Source organism: Genypterus blacodes, unplaced genomic scaffold (assembly GCF_046128005.1).
Source record: "Genypterus blacodes isolate CSIRO-AG114 ecotype Tasmania unplaced genomic scaffold, CSIRO-AGI_Gbla_v1 ptg000133l_1, whole genome shotgun sequence".
NCBI classification, from domain to species: Eukaryota; Metazoa; Chordata; class Actinopteri; order Ophidiiformes; family Ophidiidae; genus Genypterus; species Genypterus blacodes.
In genome coordinates this window covers 1584318-1602464 of record NW_027466935.1, presented here as the reverse complement: position 1 = coordinate 1602464, position 18147 = coordinate 1584318, and the positions used below count along the sequence as shown (strand labels likewise).

General features: G+C 44.4%; 2 protein-coding genes and 1 long non-coding RNA gene across 3 annotated transcripts; 1 reads left to right on the top strand and 2 right to left on the bottom strand.

The window, feature by feature from the left end:
• Positions 1-1686: 1686 nt before the first annotated feature.
• On the bottom strand, positions 1687-8786 carry fbxw5 (F-box and WD repeat domain containing 5). Its single transcript, XM_076163927.1, has 10 exons — positions 8354-8786; positions 7282-7477; positions 7029-7186; positions 6646-6829; positions 6297-6445; positions 5861-6199; positions 5037-5220; positions 4809-4956; positions 4475-4687; positions 1687-4385 (listed from the first exon to the last, which is right to left on the bottom strand). Exons 2-10 carry the CDS (start codon positions 7466-7468, stop codon positions 4109-4111), a joined length of 1839 nt encoding a protein of 612 aa, XP_076020042.1. The 5' UTR covers positions 7469-7477; positions 8354-8786; the 3' UTR covers positions 1687-4108.
• A 22-nt stretch (positions 8787-8808) lies between these two features.
• LOC143011170 (uncharacterized) lies at positions 8809-10224 on the top strand. Its single transcript, XR_012964898.1, has 3 exons — positions 8809-9150; positions 9793-9879; positions 9968-10224. It is a non-coding gene; the product is annotated as an uncharacterized LOC143011170 (long non-coding RNA).
• A 1276-nt stretch (positions 10225-11500) lies between these two features.
• prdm12a (PR domain containing 12a) lies at positions 11501-14636 on the bottom strand. Its single transcript, XM_076164324.1, has 5 exons — positions 14414-14636; positions 12956-13146; positions 12689-12844; positions 12368-12479; positions 11501-11973 (listed from the first exon to the last, which is right to left on the bottom strand). Exons 1-5 carry the CDS (start codon positions 14634-14636, stop codon positions 11501-11503), a joined length of 1155 nt encoding a protein of 384 aa, XP_076020439.1.
• Positions 14637-18147: the final 3511 nt, after the last annotated feature.

Sequence of the window (18147 nt, the reverse complement as noted above, 5' to 3'; positions counted from 1 at the left end):
TTTCATTGGCATTATACTTCATTGGCATAATTGTACCGCATTATATACAGTTTATATTGATATAATTTGCCATATTAGACAAGTAAGTGTGTAATTGTAGTTGTACTTGTGGTACCACAGAGTTACTATTGAGATGTCACTCTAATGACATCACAAATCACTTTAAATTCATACAATTGGGTCTCTCCATTATTTTCCCCACCAACTAAATGATCAGATAATGGAGGATAAGTTTCTCTATTTTTGTACATTTATTGCCATTGAAAGTTTTGAGTCTCTGCACACTTTCCTGTTTATAAAATGTACTGGGAAGTCCTTTCTGCTCACAAATGGGTCACATCCTGCAAAATGACAAACAGGGATTTCATCTGTCTGACTTTGGAATTACAGACGGAAGGCACAGAGACTCAATTTGTCGTTTCCCTTTGCCACCACTACATCTGCATCCATCTGCGGTCGATTGTCAAAAAAGTCTGACTCATTTCCCGGCGCCCACTTGAGTCTCAGTCTCAAGTCATGTCGAGAACCACCACTGTCTGATGAGTCATAAATACATTCCATCTGTCGGATCATCTTACACTATGATTTTAACCAATGTCATCACTTATGTTGATCCGTGTGAATGCAAGAAACACACACTACTACACTAGTACTGATTTTCACTTTCACTCTGGCTCAAACTCTGGACACTGGACTTGAAACATTTTGCCACACTAAAGAGAAAATGTAAAAAAGGTTTTAGTGAGACAAAATGTTCACGTCTTGGTTATCATTTCTGCGTCAGAGAAACAGAAACTCTGACAGAGGCCAGATGTCTACCTGCGCAGCAAGACAAGGAAAAAGTACCTACCACAAACACACACACACACACACACACACACGTAAATCAATGTGTCAACGGAAAACAGATAACTGAAGCACTTACGCACATTAAACCGGATCTTGGTTGGTTTAGTTTGTTGCTGTTTTGGTTGTGGCTTCCCTCATATTCCACCTTCCTACGTCATCCCACGGCTGAGATATGAAGAGTTGACAGAATGACTAATTTCATCAAGCGATCCTCCTCAATTCACACCAAATTATCAGCAACAAATGAGTATCCACGTTCTCTTGCTGCTTCTTCACACACTGTAATCAAACTGCAAGAGAATTAAAAGTATTCAAGCTGAAGCTGTGACTTATCTTCAACTCATTCATGCTTTGTTTTATTGAAGGGAATATGAGAACAGAGAACAGGGAGCATGATGGGAAAGAGGCAAGGACAGAAAAGCTGTGAAATCTGACTCGAAGTCTGGACGGCGATGTTCACCGTTCAGGCAACGATAACATAACGCAAAGAAAGTAGAAAAAAAGTCGGAGCAGGTGATGAGAGTCTCGTGTTCATCAGCTGACCTACAATCCAAAAATCAGGTCGCCTTAGCACATAGTCGCACAAACAACAGCGATAAAGTACCTCAACATCTGTGCTGATTGGCATCTGCAACCAGAAGAGAAATCCCCAAATTACGCGCCTAACGACAAAGGGCAACCGTGTTTGTGTTCATAGGCAGGCAGGGTTTTTGGTTTGTTGTTTATCTAGGGGGAAGGGACATTTAGGATAGTGATGAGACAATTCACATACACAAATACACACCCACATAATATTTGGACATTAAACATTGGGAGAAGGTCATTTGCCGCCTCGCATTCAGACAGAAATGTCGACCAGGATGTTGTTTTGAACATAGGTAGCAGGAATAAAGTAGATATATTTCTTTTCATATTCTAACACTAGTTTCGTCAAAATCAAATTTCACTCCAGGATCTGTAACAATACACCACACACACACACACACACACACACACAAAACAAGGGGGGACTCGTGACTTTCTCCATGATGAAAGCCGTCAATGTTATTTTGATAAACTCATCCAAAGAAATTAAATGTTTTTGGTGAGGTTTCTGCTCAGTTTATGTACATAAAATCTGCCTTTATTGTGCGTGACTCAAACTGAATAATGCTTAAGATAGGGTAAACGCTCACAGTCTGGTACTCAAGCATTACTGCGTCTTTAACAAACCTGGCCACTGTTTTGTGTGTTGACCTTTATAGTCTGTGGTTAAAACACGAGCGAGTGGAAAAGTGAGCATGCTGTGAAATATAAAATGTGTCAAACGTGACATAAAATGCTTGTTTTTCTTAACATGTGTCACTATTTATTAGGTCAAAAGAATCTCTCATACAATGTTGGAGGATCTAGTGTAGTGAATTGGATGGAACTGGGTGAGCAGGTGGGACAGAAGCTCGTCGGCCTCATGGTGGCGCTGCAATTGCCACTTCTACATTTTGGCCTATATTACATATATCATTGGCTGTCAAAGTTGAGTGGGCGTGGCTCATCAGTAACATAGCTGAAGATAATCTGTATCTGCTGTTCCAATTTAAGATCTGTGTGAGTCTGCAGTCCATGGGTGTGGCTGGAATGGTTTATTTACAGTTTGGGCGTACTGTGTTTGCTTTCAAGTACAGGGAGGGAGGCGTGAAGAGGATGTAGGTTTGGTGGAAAGTATAAAGTTTCCTATAGAGAAAGACCGAAAATGTGATCAGAGTTTTAACAGGGGAACAGACATGGCTGGGTGAGGGAGGAAACTATATTACAAATCAAAATTATATATGTTTAATCAAATATGTGTAATGTTAAGTATGATTTGACATTATTTTGTGAGTGCAGAAGAATGAGAGAGGAACAGGCCACTCGCAATCAACTGCAATAATGGCACAATATTTGTAATTGTAAGCCATGATGAGACTGACGTCACACAGTGCCCCCTGGTGGCAGAGCAGTGACCGTCATTGCAGAACTGACATGAACTTATACGGTCCTAATGTTGCACAGGACTCATGACATATAGCGCTTTTGATTCAGGAGCCACGCCCACTCAAATGTAGCAGCCAATTATAGCAAACCAGGAAGGAAAAATCAACAATTCTATTACAATTAAAGAAAAATTTAGCCAGGTTCAATTGGTATAATATCTGCTCTACGTGCTCAACAATCTTATTTCTCTCTAAATTCTGCCCACAAGTGTATTTATATCACATGTAAACTCACTTTTCTCCTTTGTACTGCACAGGTGTGGCCAATCAAGCAGCTGATTAAAGGCCTTGATCACTACACAGGTGTTCCTAATAATGGGGTCGATTAGTGGTCACACTAAAATGCTGACTTTGTTGTTGTCGCAAACCACATGCAGTCAATCCACAAGTGCCACCATCAGGCCGATCAGTGTCTGCTGACTGTGTAGGGTTGAGCTTCTCATCGCTTGGTTTGCTGTGGCTTTATTTATTCATTTTCAGCTACTTATTTAGCAGGCTCAAGTTTAAATGCAATGGATCTCTGCAAGGCAAAAATCAAACTGTTAATGTCCGAATAAAGCTGCACTTATTGATAAATAGCACATGAGGCAAATCGTCCAAATGAAATGAATGAATGAATGAAATGAAAGCTGCATTTTGTTTTCTGCATAGGCCCAAGAAGGTTCCAATCAGTGGTCGGTGACCGGTTATTCCCTGGACACAGTGATAATGTGGAAACAGGGTCGCTCCTTTTTGAAGTCAAGATTACATTCCTCATTCTCTGAAAGCCGTTAATTTCCAACATGAGGAAAGCACGACCCACAGGCCCTGTCTGAGGACATCATCATCTCTGTAGCTCAGGTCCAGCGGGTGTGTGTGTGTGTTCGCACCCTGTCTGATCCTGTGTGTTGGGAAAGCCCTCTGTGAAACCACTTTACAAATAAAAAAACAGACCTAACCCTCTTGTGCAAAACAAGTTGGACGTCTGTCTTTCCGTTTGCCGACGCTGTTAAGACATTCTGCGTACAGCTAAGCAGCCTGTGCGGCCATTTGCTCTCCAAAGCACGTCTCTCCTGAGTCACATCACAACCAGCATCTTATTCGCTGTACACACCAAGCGCTGGCGTGGGTCACAACAATGTGTGCTCAAACGAAACCCCATACTGTACCCACGTTGCAAACACACAAGGAGTGTAAAATATTCACACCACAGAGGAGAAAGATCAACCTTCCTCTCTCCTCTCCCTTCCCGCTGGGAGTGCTTTACCGGCTCACGGTTTTCCGTTGACGCTGCCGGTGCTCTTGTTGCGGTTCAGCCAGGATGACAGCAGGTTGCGAGGCCTCGGGGGTCTGGCGGGGATCTGAGTTAAGCGGACCATGCGCGGCGAACGCCACACCTTGATGGTGGAGTCGTCGCTGGCGGACAGCAGCAGCTCCTGGTCGGCGGGGCTGAATGCCACCGAGTTCACCACGTCGTCGTGCGCCAGCCGTGCCAGGCAGATGTTGTAGTGGCGGTCCCAGATGTAGCCATGCTTGTCCTCTGCTCCGCTATAAGGGACAGTGAAGTTATTGTAATAAAGGCAACGCTGCTGTTTTTAGCATATATTACATCTATAAGAGATTTGTTGTCATCCCACCTGGCAACAAAGTCTCTGCTGACATCCAGGAAGATGAAGAAGCACTCGTCGTTGGGCGTGAAGGCACGGTGGGCACGCAGGCTTCTCCTCTCCTCCCTCAAACTCTTCAGGTCGATGACGTGCAGGTCGATCTCCTCTGCGATGGGGGGCGGGGACATGGGGTCGGAGATCACGCAACCGGCCGGCCACGCCCGACTATTCACGTAAAGGTACCTGATTGGACGAATGGAGAGCAGTGAGATTGACTGACACGACTAAGGCACCGGGTCACATTACAGCACGGAGGTTGTGTTTACGCATAAAGTGAAGTCAACGCGTCCCTTCTGTCACTCGCCTGTGGTCTGGAGAAAGGCCCATACCGATGATGTGCCCGTGGATATCGATCACGTGATCAAGAGAGTCAAAAAACTCGTCGGACCCCCGCTCCTTGCCGAGCACGGGCCCGCAGGTCGTCATCTGGTCCGGCTTGATGCGTTTGATACCTGGAAATGGAGACGGACCGACGCGTGAGAGTCTGACAGCGCGGCACCCGTTGATTTCGTAGGCGTGAGAGCTCCCTTACCTATCTGGTGGGGAGAGTACGTAAGGCTGCCGGTGGTGAAGAGTAGATACGTAATTTCCTCTCCCTCAGTGGGAGCGGAGGGGTCAGTGAGGCCGGGCTCGGGGGCTTTCGTGTGCGCTCTGCCCATGAGCTGGGCCACCTGAGACTCAATCTCCCTCTCCGTGGTCGCTCCTCTCTTACGACTCTTTACAGAAAGGAGAGGAAGAAGAGGAAGGTCAGCACCAAGAGGAGGAAGGACAACACCTTTAGCAGAGGTGAGACCGATTCACATGTGACAGATCAAGTCCTGATTAGTGTTCCTCAATACATCAGGATGTTTTTTTTCCCAATGTTTTATCTATATTTAATTAAACGTGCCAATGTTACACTTCAGCATTTCCTCTTTCCAGGAGCCCAAATGCCTGATGGGCTTAGTTATGACCACATCAGGGGAAATTCAAGTTGCAACCGCAGCATTTAAGTCAAATGTGTGACTTCCTTTTGGTTTTAAACATAGATTAGACAGAGGGGAACCGGACACGACCGACATAGTGCATTTTTTACTGCACATTTTGCAAGCTGTGCAAAGCCAGAATAAGACATTCTGGAAACATTTGATGACGCATCACCCCGAGGTGATTACACACAGACACACACACACACACACGCCTGCTGAACCTGTTATATAATTTTTACAGCTATTTCAAAGCTGCCATGCATAATACTTTCCACATATTACATCATATAAAAAGTACCCATGCTTTCATAGGCCTGCATCACAATAGAGAGCCAGGATTTGCTGTTCATTTCAACAATAACACACTGGTTAAGTGTGTGTTGTTCACCTGTATCACCCGGTCCATCCCTGAGACAGTGGGTTGAGGGTGGCGGGGAGCACAGAGGCCATGTAACCTTCTCTCCCTCTGGACCTCCTCCCCGCCCTCCTCCTCCTCGTCTTCTTCTTCCTCGCTGCCAGAGGTGCCCAGGTCGAAGAGAAGGGGCTGGTGGTGCTGCTGCTGGCCTTTCTGTCTCTGGGCCTGCAACTGGGCCTCGTAGTCCAGCAGTAAGTCTGGGGTGTCGTGACGCCGGCAGTGGGCCACCATCACCGTGCGAATGGTGCTGGCGTTGACGTTCTGGATCTTGAAGAGCCGCTTGACCACGTTGACGTTCTCCGACTCGACATCCTATCGGAGGAACGACGGGAGAATGTGTTTGTGTTAAATCTTAAAACGTATTTATTCTGACCTGAAACTTGAATTTCCTGTTTTTGGACAATTCTACCTGGAAAGCTTTGTTGAGCCACAGCACAGAGCAGGACGTCAAGTTGCCGATCCAGTGCAGGTTACCAGAGATCAGGTGGGTCTCGTTCAGCCAGCAGCCGAACACATCGTACGGCTTGTTCCTCACGCGGGACAAGAGCGTGTAATTGTCTGCAGTGGGGACATGAGACATGCAAATGACGGAGAGATTTAAATGGTTATTTTCCCTATTTTACAACAATACACAGACAAACTGACAAAAAACCCTACCGGCAAAAGAAACTCATGTAAAAGCCAAAATTACCCAATCTTAAAGAGTCACAGAGGAAACACTGACTGGAGAGTTATATGGGGCTGTTTTCAGTTCCTACCCAGACTGATGACGGCGATTTCCCCAGAGGAGGAGTGATGAGGGCCCAGGTAAACTCCCGACACCAGCAGGAGGCTGTCGTCGGCGTTGAACTGGGAGAACTGGGTGTAGCCCCAGTTGAACTCCCGCATGCTGCAGCTGTGCACCATTGCGATCTTTCCGTCGAGTCGCTCCGTGTCCCACAGCTGGGAGACGGGAGAGGGCGAGGGAGGATCAGACAAAGAAACAATCTCATCATGACTTACTGTGTGCCATCAGAGTAATTCAGAACATGTTGTGTGTAAGAAAACATACAACTGTAGGGGTCATATGGTGTCAATGTGCTGGGGGGATGTGGATAAGTCCTGGATGGTGATGGAGCTTTAGGTTCCTGTGACGTCCTACCTTGACAGTGCAGTCTTTGGAGCATGAGGAGAAACGGTGCCCCCTGTGGGAGAAGGCCAGGTGGAGGACTTGATCATGGTGCTCCCTCAGTGTCTGCACCTCCTCACAGGGGATGCAGTCGAACAGACGCCTGAACTCCCTGTACCATGACACGGCGGCTGCACAGAGGCAAACAGAGGGTTATGGGTCGCGTCACATATGACAAATCTCTGACCAAAGCCTGTGTGTATGTAACCTGATCCTGGCAGGTCACCTGGGTGTCGGGGTACAGCACGGGGGATACGGAAGTAAGAGTAGAACAGCTCCCGCCACAGGAACTCATCTCTGGAGACGGCAAACCACTGCCTGCAGGTCAGGCCGGCTTTCAGCACGGCCTCATGGGGCAAACGCAGAAAGATCTCCAACACCAGGAGGTCCGGCAGACGGGAGTCAAACTCCATTCTAACATCCTGAGCAACACACACACACACACAGTCTCAATTGGATTTACTTCAATACGTCCCTCTGTGTCTCTAGAATTGACATTATGATCATGAGCAGAGTGTCCTGGACCTGTTGTCTCACTGCATAACACCTGTCTCACTGTAGGTACCAGACTCTCCAATCATCCCAACCCAAACTACTGACTTCTGTTCATCTTCAATGTCAGATTTACCATAAGGTGCAGTTCATTTAATGTTTGAAAGAGACCCTGAGGTGAATGTCTGACGTCATTCCAGAGTTAGACTCATGATCAGGTTTTAAAGGCACCACACGGCCTGAACACTGACAGATGGGAGCTACAAAACGTGATTTGTCCGACATGATACGACGCCGTTTGCCACCACGCCTATGACGGTGACTTCTCTTCCAGCTAAGGGGAAGTACAGTCGCGATTCATCAACAACAAGCTCAAACAACCGAGTGTTACACTTTCTATGGAGTCCTAAAGTGAATAGGAACCTCCCATACTACAGCTGTTACTTGTTGACAACCCAATTCTGTCTGGCTGAGCGTTAAATTCCGATGCAAGTTACTGTTTAAATCGACAGTATATCGTCCAACCTTTAGTTAAACAATTACTTCCATTTAATCTGCATTCAAGCACGAATTTGTTTGTTTGTTAAGCAGCTGGCGTTAGCAATTTGGTTTACGGCTTTATTTACAGCTCGGCTAGCTAACTGGTTAACGAGCCAGCTAGCCCGAGCCAAAGCTAAGAGATATTTATACCTCCAACATTGACGTCTTGTCTGCGTTTAAGTATGACGACTAACAGTTTTTATTTAGTCAGCGCCTTCGCTTCTTGAGCTAAATCACAATGACCCGGCATAAAGCTGCTGACTGACCTGCTGAATCAAAGTGTGTGAGAGAGAAAACCAGACGATGAGCTAGCGTCAGAGGCTAGCCACGGAAAATGACAACAAGCCTACAGGCACAGCGGCGAACCAGCCAGACCCGACGAGCCGATCACGGAAGCATCGTTCAGGCCAACTCGACCAATCTCGTTACGCTACAGTTTTGTGTGTATCAATTTATTTATTTTTCGTTATTGTGTAAATTGTCGCCTTCTCTAAATGGTTTCCTGTTGTTTGTTTCAGAGCTTTTTTTAAAGTTATTTCCATTGCTAGAAAAAAATCAATCCCTCCAATAATTGTAATCGCTGGCATTTGTATGATTGACGGATGACAGCTTTGATCAGATTTGGATCAAAGCTGGTGGATTGATTGGCAGATTCGTTGGCGTCGTGTTCAGGACCATAATTATGGATTTGTTTTCAAAATGGTCAACAGTCAGAAGGGGGGGGGGGGGGGGGGGTAACAGGTGATAACTGTATTAAATCTATTATATATTATATATATTTGATTTTCTTCATATCAAACTCAAAGCTATTATTGTATAGAATACGATGCCTTGTCATTAAAACAATATTGCATTCATAAAAACATGCCATTGTAAAGTTAAGATGACGCTGCTCCCTGTATCTCCATGGCAACACTAAGCTTGCTGACCGATGATTGAAGTACCTGAGGCTCATTCGCTTCCAGTGTTAGGACATCATAACAGTGAGTACTCAGCAACAGCAGGACTTCAGGACAAAGTCTTTGAAAACACAAAAGAGTGATGCTGTGACGAATATTCTCTGGTAAGTAAAACAACACCTGAGACAAATCTCCTGCAAGATAGAATAGAATAGCTTTTATTGTTATTGTACATAAGAATACAACGAAATGCATTTGTGCTGTGCCTGAATCTCAGGACAGTAATAAATAAACAACAATAAATAAACAACACACAGTTCCATTCATACATTAAAACAGAAGTAGTCCCATTGCACAAGATGACCCTTTATTGCAGTTGACCTTTGAGGTAGTAACTTGTCTAATGTTTGATTTTGTTTAGTTCACTTATAGCCCTTACAAAGAAGCTGTTTTTCAGTGGAGCTGTTTCACTCATAATTATTGTGAAACTAGATTTCGGTATGCCTCCAGAGTTTTTCCCCTTTAATTTATTGTATGTTTGCTTGTAAGAGCCGTTGTAGAGTAATTTCTTCCCATATAGTTTTATATGGGTTTAAAAAAAGGTTTTCCCTAAACAGCTTCATCTTCAACCTGTGACAAACACATTTGTAAATAAATACTAAAACGGCTTAAACCTGATACGGGTGGGATCATGTTACATGTCATGGCATTACTACAGCAGAAAAGACTGAAAGGTAGCATGGCTGATACTACACACAGATAAAAGAGTAAACCCTGTCTGTCTGTCTCACTCTGTCCTCCCTCAGCTGTGTGCAGAGCACTGCAGTGGATTTGTTGTTGTGGCTGGTCAAAGAAGGACACAGCACAAACAGGATGTCCGTACCAACAAAGAGGTGCTGCTGATTGTGGGTTACAAATCGTTTGTAATGTTGTTCTACATGTTTCTGATGATTAATCTCTTATCGTTTCACTGTTATACAGAAGGCAAGGTGTGGACGATGTCCAGTGAACAAGTACCACCAGGTTTAAATGAGTTTGGCCTTTCCTAATCCCACCCAGGACAATGAAGTGAAGAGACACATTTATCTACCTGACTCCATGTTGCTCCTCTGCACTTATGATGATGATGACTTGTCTGTAAACTCCCTTTAGGAAGCTGGATGATGTCTGACGGCTGATAAGTGCAGCAGATAAACTGCAATTAAAAATGGAACTACCTGATTAAAATAAATCTTACATCTATGCAATCTAAATGGCTCCATCCTCTTCATTTCTCCACGTGTTTGTTTCTCTACACTGAAACAGACGAATCACGTGATCAAACACGGCACAATTATGTCACCTGTTTACTCGCTGAGCCTGATGGGAAACACAGGAAACAGATAATTAGTAAGACTAACTTTTTCTGGCAACTCATTTGTGCCCTAGTATTTGGCGTCACCTAGTGGACGAAAAGTAAAGAGCACGAATCGTTTCCCTGCACGCTGCACATTATATTCACTTTTATTCGCTTTTTAATATGATGCCAATACATTTCCAAAAATTCCAGATCTGGCACAAACACAAACTGGCTGTTATAAACACATAACTGGAATAACAGAGCCGATAACTATAAGTGCACATGCTAAATCTGTAAAAAAGAATTAATTCATTAATACTGGAAGAAAAGGGCCAATGTGTCGATTAAACTCTCATTCTGGATTGGTCCAGTCACAGCTGATACTGTGCTGTTCCCTGTGTGACACACAACAACAGATTTTTGTCATCTTTGTCAATCGTCATGGAGACACCCAGCCAGCCACAGCAGAGTGTCTTCAAAGCTGTGAGCTGTGACCTGCAACTTTTACAGGTCTTTGTTGTCTTACACAGATTTGCTCTGTTGTAATTAGGATGTTGTGTTGATCTTGTGTTCATAGTCTGGGCAATTTAGAGCAACCATATTGTTATAATTTGCACAAAGTTGTGTTTGAATCTTTTAAAGTGGCAGAGATATTATATAACCAGGCAATAATCAATAGTGGATAATATCATATCATTTATTTAGAATATAAGAAAGCACAAATGTATTTACATTCACATGTACAATAGCGTACAATACAATTTTAGAGTTACACAAATCTCCAAAGTATACAGTCTGTACAAGGATAAAGTGACATTTTCATTTTACAGTGTGAAATGATACAGCTGGAACGATGGCAGCCACAGTCCAGACTCCTACAAATGTCTCAGTCTCTTTGTCTGAAAGAACAGTTCACCTGAGTTGGTCGGGATGTGATGCAAAAGAGTAGAAAATATGGGAAAGTGGTTTAGTTCTAAAGATTACACATGGAAAGTCTATAGCTTTTCCAGAGAACAGTCATTAAAACACCATCCTGATCATCTGATGAGACCAAACAAACAAATGTAAATGCTTCACTATCACATCAACCCTTTTGTTTGTCAGAGAGCCTTATTTCTCCTCTTTCAGCCTGAATCTAAAGTGCAGTGTTGTGTTTGTGTCCGTGTCTGCTGGGATCATAGCACCATGGTGGGGATGTGGTGCACCAGGGGCATTTGGTGCTGGTGGGCCATGCTGTTCATCTGTGGGGGCTGAGGGGACACCTGGGAGGCCGGGTCGTTTCCCTGCGCCCCCGGTTTGTGCCTGGCGCTCTTCTGGTGCGCTCTGAGGCCTGCCAGCTGGGAGTAGGCGCTCTGGCACACATGGCACTTGTAGGGCCGCTCGCCGGTGTGCAGGCGGACGTGGTTGCGCAACGTGGACGACTGGCTGAAGCGGCGGTTGCAGAAGCGGCAGACGAAAGGCTTGTCCAGTGTGTGGATGCGCATGTGGGAACGCAGGTTGCTTCGGGAGTTGAAGCCGCGGTGGCAGATGACGCATCGCATCCGGCCGGCAGAGGAGGAGGCGGAGACGGAGGAGGAAGAGGAGGAGGGAGGAGAGGAGGAGGAGCAGGAGGAGGAGGAGGAAGAGCCGTCACATGAGTGGGGGTCGTCTGCGGGAGGAAAGGAGGAGGAGATAATGAGATACATGCCCAAGTTTCATTGAATAAAGCCAAACTAAAGTACATTTACAATTCAGTACACATTAAATACTGGTACTTTACTCTACTGTACTATACTACACTACACAATTCTACACTTCAGTACACTGTACTATACGATAGAGATACTTTTTATACTTATCTGTAGTTAGTAATTCGTCATTAATTGCATCTATATTTGTTCCCTTTTCTGCATTAATCAAATTGTCTAAATATCTAATATATCCAATATAAGTATGTTTATAAGTTTTTCACTGGACTAAACTCCACTCTTCTTCATTGTGTATCAGTACTTCTTCATTAAAAAATCTGACACTGATATTGCCTCATAGATAAGTTGTCTCACCATTTCTACTCTTCTTCTGTTCTTCCTCTATGCCCGGAACACCAGGAATTCCCAGGAATGTGTTGTGGGTGTTCCCATACCAGACAAGAAGCTCCTGGTCTGGAGGAATGGTCTGAAGAGAAGAGAGAAGAAGAAGGAAAGGTCACTCAGTGCATCCTCAAAATGAACTTTGACAATCATAGATGTAATTCTTCTTTAAATCAGCAGAGGGCGTTGTTTCTCAAATTAGGGCTATATCGCCTCGATCTCCACAACATTAATTTGAAGGTTCTTGTTTTCTGTTCCGTCTGTTGTGTGTGTAGCTTCGTGATGTGTTCTCACCTCCACGGCCTTGTAGAAGATGCTGCTACCGATCTGCACCACCTCCAGGTTCTGTTCCTGCTCGTTGCGGGCGCATTTGATGTAGGTCATCCAGCTGCGTTGGTCCTCCTGGCTGGCGTCGATGAAGTAGCGCACGGTGCCGTCATCATTGAACACCTGAACGCACCACAAAGAGGGGGAATGGTTTAATAACAGCAAGATAATGAAGTTATTCCGGGTCATATGGAGGAAATGTGGATAAATAAACACGCGTCATCAGAAACTTACCTCCCACATGAGGTTGTTGTTCTTGAGGAGGTCCACGTGTTCCGGGGACAGGACTCTTCCCGTGAAGGGGCCCATCTCTGTTCCGGCCTTGATCCAGGTCTTGGAGAAGATTCCCAGACCTTCTCCGGGGATCGAACTTTGAGCGATGATCACTTCAGTGGGCAGAACGAGGCTGGAGAGCTTCTGCACTTCTGTGAAGACGGAAAGAAATATATATGTTAAAAGTGGAAACACGGAATGTGGAATAAGAAGATTTGAGACGTTTAGCAACCAAGAGAGAGAAACGTTCCATCAATGTAATTCAGGCTGAGCAGAGGGTTTAACTTTTGTGGTCTCAGAGTTGGTGAAAGCGCTAAATGGACTGGATCTTATTTTAGTCACGAAATATTAAGCTACACCTGATCTCCGTTTAATTCGATTATCTGGCTGAATTGAGGGCTTTTTGTGATGAGGGGAACCCCCTCGGAAAGCATTTTCATCCGCATTCAGAACGAGAAAAAAGAAAGAAAAAACTCTTGCGCCTCTTTAATGTCGAAATCAAAGATATTTTTTTTATTTGAAAGTGAGAAAAAGCTCCAGCAGAATGGAGGTTAAACGCTCCTCTATGGCTCAGGGTCCAGCAATTTGTCATGCTTCAGATGTGATATTCATTAAAGTTTACTGGAAAAGAAAACGGCTAATTCCAAATTCATTATCCTTTTAAGAACTTTGTAGCAATAAATTTGCAGTGAATGAGACGAGGACTTGTTTAAAAGGCGCTGGAATGTCTCAAACAAAAAAATGGAAAGGCGATTAGATGGTTGACATGCTATGAATAGCATTAGATTTAGCCTTCACGGCGCATTATGCGAGGAACAGCAAATCTTTTAAGGGGAATAGAAAGAGAAAAGCTCCGGAGCCCCAATAGCTGCCAAGAGAGGAAAAGAGACCGTCCGGAGATTGATGAATGCGGGAGAGAAAAAAAAGAGAGAGAGAAAAAAAGACCCGGGACATCTCAAAAGAAAAGAAACCTTTTTCCCCCCCTTAAGATTTAAGTGGAAACTTTCCCAGGTCAAGCACAAAGTTAACCACGTGAATTTAATGCCCCAGCGTCTTTCAATCAGCGGCGGTTACACGGAGCACAAGTCTGCGGGCGAGCAGGACCCGAAGCCCCGGGAAGGGATCATGAGATCACCCGGAGGGGCCGAAAACAAGCACCGGGACCGGGAGGGGGGGAGAGACAGAGAGGAAAACGCCGGGGAAGTTTGGTATATTGCGGAAAAGTTTGCATTTGTTGAGCTGCACAAAAAAGTACATTTCTATCTATTTTTTTACACTTTTACTTTGAGGATTAACCGTAAAAAAATAACAAAAATTTCCAAAAAAAACGTCCTTTGTGAATATGCAAGAAAGATAATCAAGGAAAATATAAACAATCACGTAAATAAAGAGAACATGGGGGATATATAGTGAGCCTACCTCCAGCGAAGGACTGAGCAAGGACCTCGGCGGTGAAGGCGGTCTTGGTGGCCCCGGTGGCTCCGTGCCGCTCCTCGTTCAGGTGCTCGCCCAGCACGTTCCTCCACCTGCCGTACAGGAAGCTGTGCAGGATGTCCGAGGTGATGACATCAGACAGCGAGCGGCCCGGACACTTAAATCCAGACTTGAGAGCCAAAGCGTCGGCGGGGAGCACAGAGCCCATCGCTGCAAACAGAGCCGCAAGAGCTGCAGAGAGCCACAAGAGCTGCACACACACACAGAGCGAGAGAGAGAGAGAGAGAGAGGGAGAGATGGTGTGTGTGTTGGGAGAGAGAGAGAGGGAGAGATGCCGAGCTGCGGAGCTGGAGATCCTCCGTGTAAAGTATGTGTAAGTGTGTGTCAGATTGCGTGGAGAGCTGTCCTGCTGGTGGTGAGGGTCTGTTCTTATAAGTGGCTGTGTGACCCCCTGTCTAATTACTTATTAATGACACACCCCTCATGGCGTGGACCTGCCTGCTCCCACACACTCCCACACACACACACACACACAGAAGGGGAGCGAGAGAGAGAGAGAGAGAGAGGGAGAGAGGGGGAGAGAGAGAGAGAGAGAGAGAGAGACCCCAAAACATTACCCCAACAATATCCAACATATTCAAGCAGCCTATCTAATTAATGCACCTCTATCGCCGCGTGCTGATTGGCTAAAGAAAAAGGTCATAAATATTAATTGACATAATCTCTTGATCGAAAATGGGATAAAATAGCCTCATTCAAGTTTAGATAAGCTTTTATAAGAGCATTAAAGAATGTTTAGTGGCCAATAGAACTCAAATAATTAATGCACTTTTATTCATTTATAGGCTCATTATTATAGTCTAATTTATAATAAACAGATTATCTCAGCCCAGATTATTACAACATATAGATAATATACTTTATAAATGCATTTATTAAAAATTAATAGATTATTATTATACCTTATATAGTAAAGGAAAAATATGTACCTTTAAAAATAAAATTACAAAATTTAAAATTAAGTGTCAGAATGTGGAATTGAATAAATAATTTCAAAATAAAATATGTGCTGCTCTATGGTGCGTTTACTTGCGTCAGGTGTTTTGTTTTTTGTTTTTTTCCAGAATGAGGTCATCAGGCTGGGAGAGGAGCGCACGTTTTTTTCTCATGCATTTCGTATTCATGCGGTGGTGATATTATTAATTTTAATTTGTATTTATTATTTTTTTGCGTGGACTTTAGCGCGGGAATGACAAGAATGGAAACAAGCTCGACGTGTTTTCGCGCCATTGTTCCCCCAAAAAACCCGCAAAGCTGCTTTTGACGTGCTGCACTTTTCTCGGGCCCCTTGTTGAGGTATAAGCGGTTTAATATTCATGGATGTTCTCAGCCTTTGCGCCATTGTGCCCGGGCTCAGATGAGTATATGCGGCTCTTTTCTTCTCTCCTCCGTGTCTTTTCCTCTCCTGCCTATTTTCCAGGCTTGATGGACTGCGGCTAAATGGGCACTTTTCCTTCTTTTCCAGCAGAGAGGACATCTTTATTCCATCCCGCGGGCTCCGGGGTGTTTCCTATTCAGATCCCCTCCGAGCGACGTCAGGGCCCCTGAAAAGTCCCGCAAATCAATCTTTCATGGTGTTTTGAGGACAATTTGACATCCGTGCAACTGCGCTGCTTTCACTTGCACCCCGACCAACTAGGGGGGATTGTCCAAGGGAGGAGAAGAAGAAGGAGAAGAAGAAGAAGGAGGAGAAGAAAATGGACTCATGCGTGCACTGTGCAAAAGTCCTACTGGGAGAAGATGAAGAAGGAGAAGAGGATGAGGAGGAAGAAGAAGAGGTGGCAAAAGTGCGCACAAAGGAGCGCAGTGAGCAGAGCAGGGCCGGGATGAAGGTGAGTGACAGGGCACGAAAACAGATTACTGCCAAACAGCTGCTTTTTATGAGCGGCTCCTCCCACGTTTGTCTCCTTTTTCCCAGATGAAATTTCTGCGCTCTTTTCAAATGGGATTCTTTCTCATCTAGATTGATTTACATTTATAGCATTCAGCGCACAAATCCCGGCTAAATGGCGGGGGGACAGGGGGGTGGAGCCGCTCTTTATTAAAGAGGAATTAAATGAATTGAATTGGGGTAACGCATGGATTTGATTTGCTTATTTATGCATTAACCTGTGGCTTTATGCGGAGCTGGTAAAGCCGCGGGCATGTCAGCTATAGCAAATCATCCCGCTTAGCCCTTCCATTGTAAAACCATTGAAGCTATTATTCTGTCCATTTAAAGCTGATCAATTTAATGTGGATGATTGACAATTATTGCACAAAGAGTCCGGTAATTGTTTTATTTCAAAGAGCCGGTGGGAAACCTATCAAAGAAAAGCGTTTGTTTGCGGATAAATAGCGGAGTTTACGCTTATTAAAGCAGAGACGAGACGTTTATACAATAAGGACAAACAAGATGGTGCCAAGAAGAAAAACAAAAGCAAAGCTCGCGTTCGAAAATATAAACGCTTAAAGTTAGAATTAGTTTGAAATAGGAGAAGTGTCCACCCAGACATTTAAAGGGGTATTACACTTTAAAAACACACGTGGCTCAATTATTCATTGGCTCAGCTCCATTCAACAAGCAGCCAGTAAACACAACATCACACACTGAGGAATCACCACACACTCACTTACACACACACACACTCTCACTCACACACACTCTCAGGCGAGGCGAGCCCCGTGTCCCGTGCAGGCAGCAGCAGCAGCTGGGCCGGGGGTCTCCGGGGGTCTCCCGGGACCCTCTTTAGGGTCATTAAAAACAGATTAAGGTAGAAGTCTCAGTGTGCTGGATGCTGGAGATCCGCTTATCTGCTGCAAAAGGTGAGGAAGGTGCTTCTGCCTCCTCCTTAGAATGACAGGGCAGAGGGAGAGGGGACACCTGCTCGAGACCAGTGTGTGTGTGTGTGCGTGTGCGTGTGTGTGTGTCTCATCATTTACACAGCAAGAAACCTGGTCTTAAATGGTTTAGTGCCACAGCTTGGTGACTCAAATATATCACATTTTAAATCTCTCTCCCTCTCTCTCTCACACACACACACACACACACACATCAGAATGAGGCCGAACACATACCGTCTCCGCACAGATCAATACAGCTCATTGAGTCCACTATTCATTGATGTAAAGAGGCTGTGTAGGAGTGTCTGAGCCTGAAGACACAATAGAAAGAGAAAAGGCACTTTTAAAAAGCTGAATCTAAACACTATGCTGTTTACACGCAGAGAACGAGATAACACACACACACACACGATGGTAAGTATAACTCTGTTCATACTGTATATCCTGCAACATAAACTTTAATATACCTTTATAGAGCTTTACAAGTTATTATTGTGATCTGACTGGAATTACATCATATATAGGATGTAATGTAAACAATGTATTCTAAGGTGTGTGCGTGTTGCAGGACAATTGATTCGATTACAATTACATAAATGATTTCATGAATTCTAAATCTTTAATTTCTACTGTGATTTGATTGTAATAAAATCCAGTTCCGCATTTTCTTATTCACCAAGAAATCCCCCGTTCTATAGGATCTCAATAGGAGGATGTTTGGAGGATATTAGAGGATTCACTTGTTCAATTCCCCCAAATAATCGATTATCCATTTGATCAATTTAGAACATATTTGTGATTCCACCTTAAAAAAATAATCGACGCATCTCTTCTTG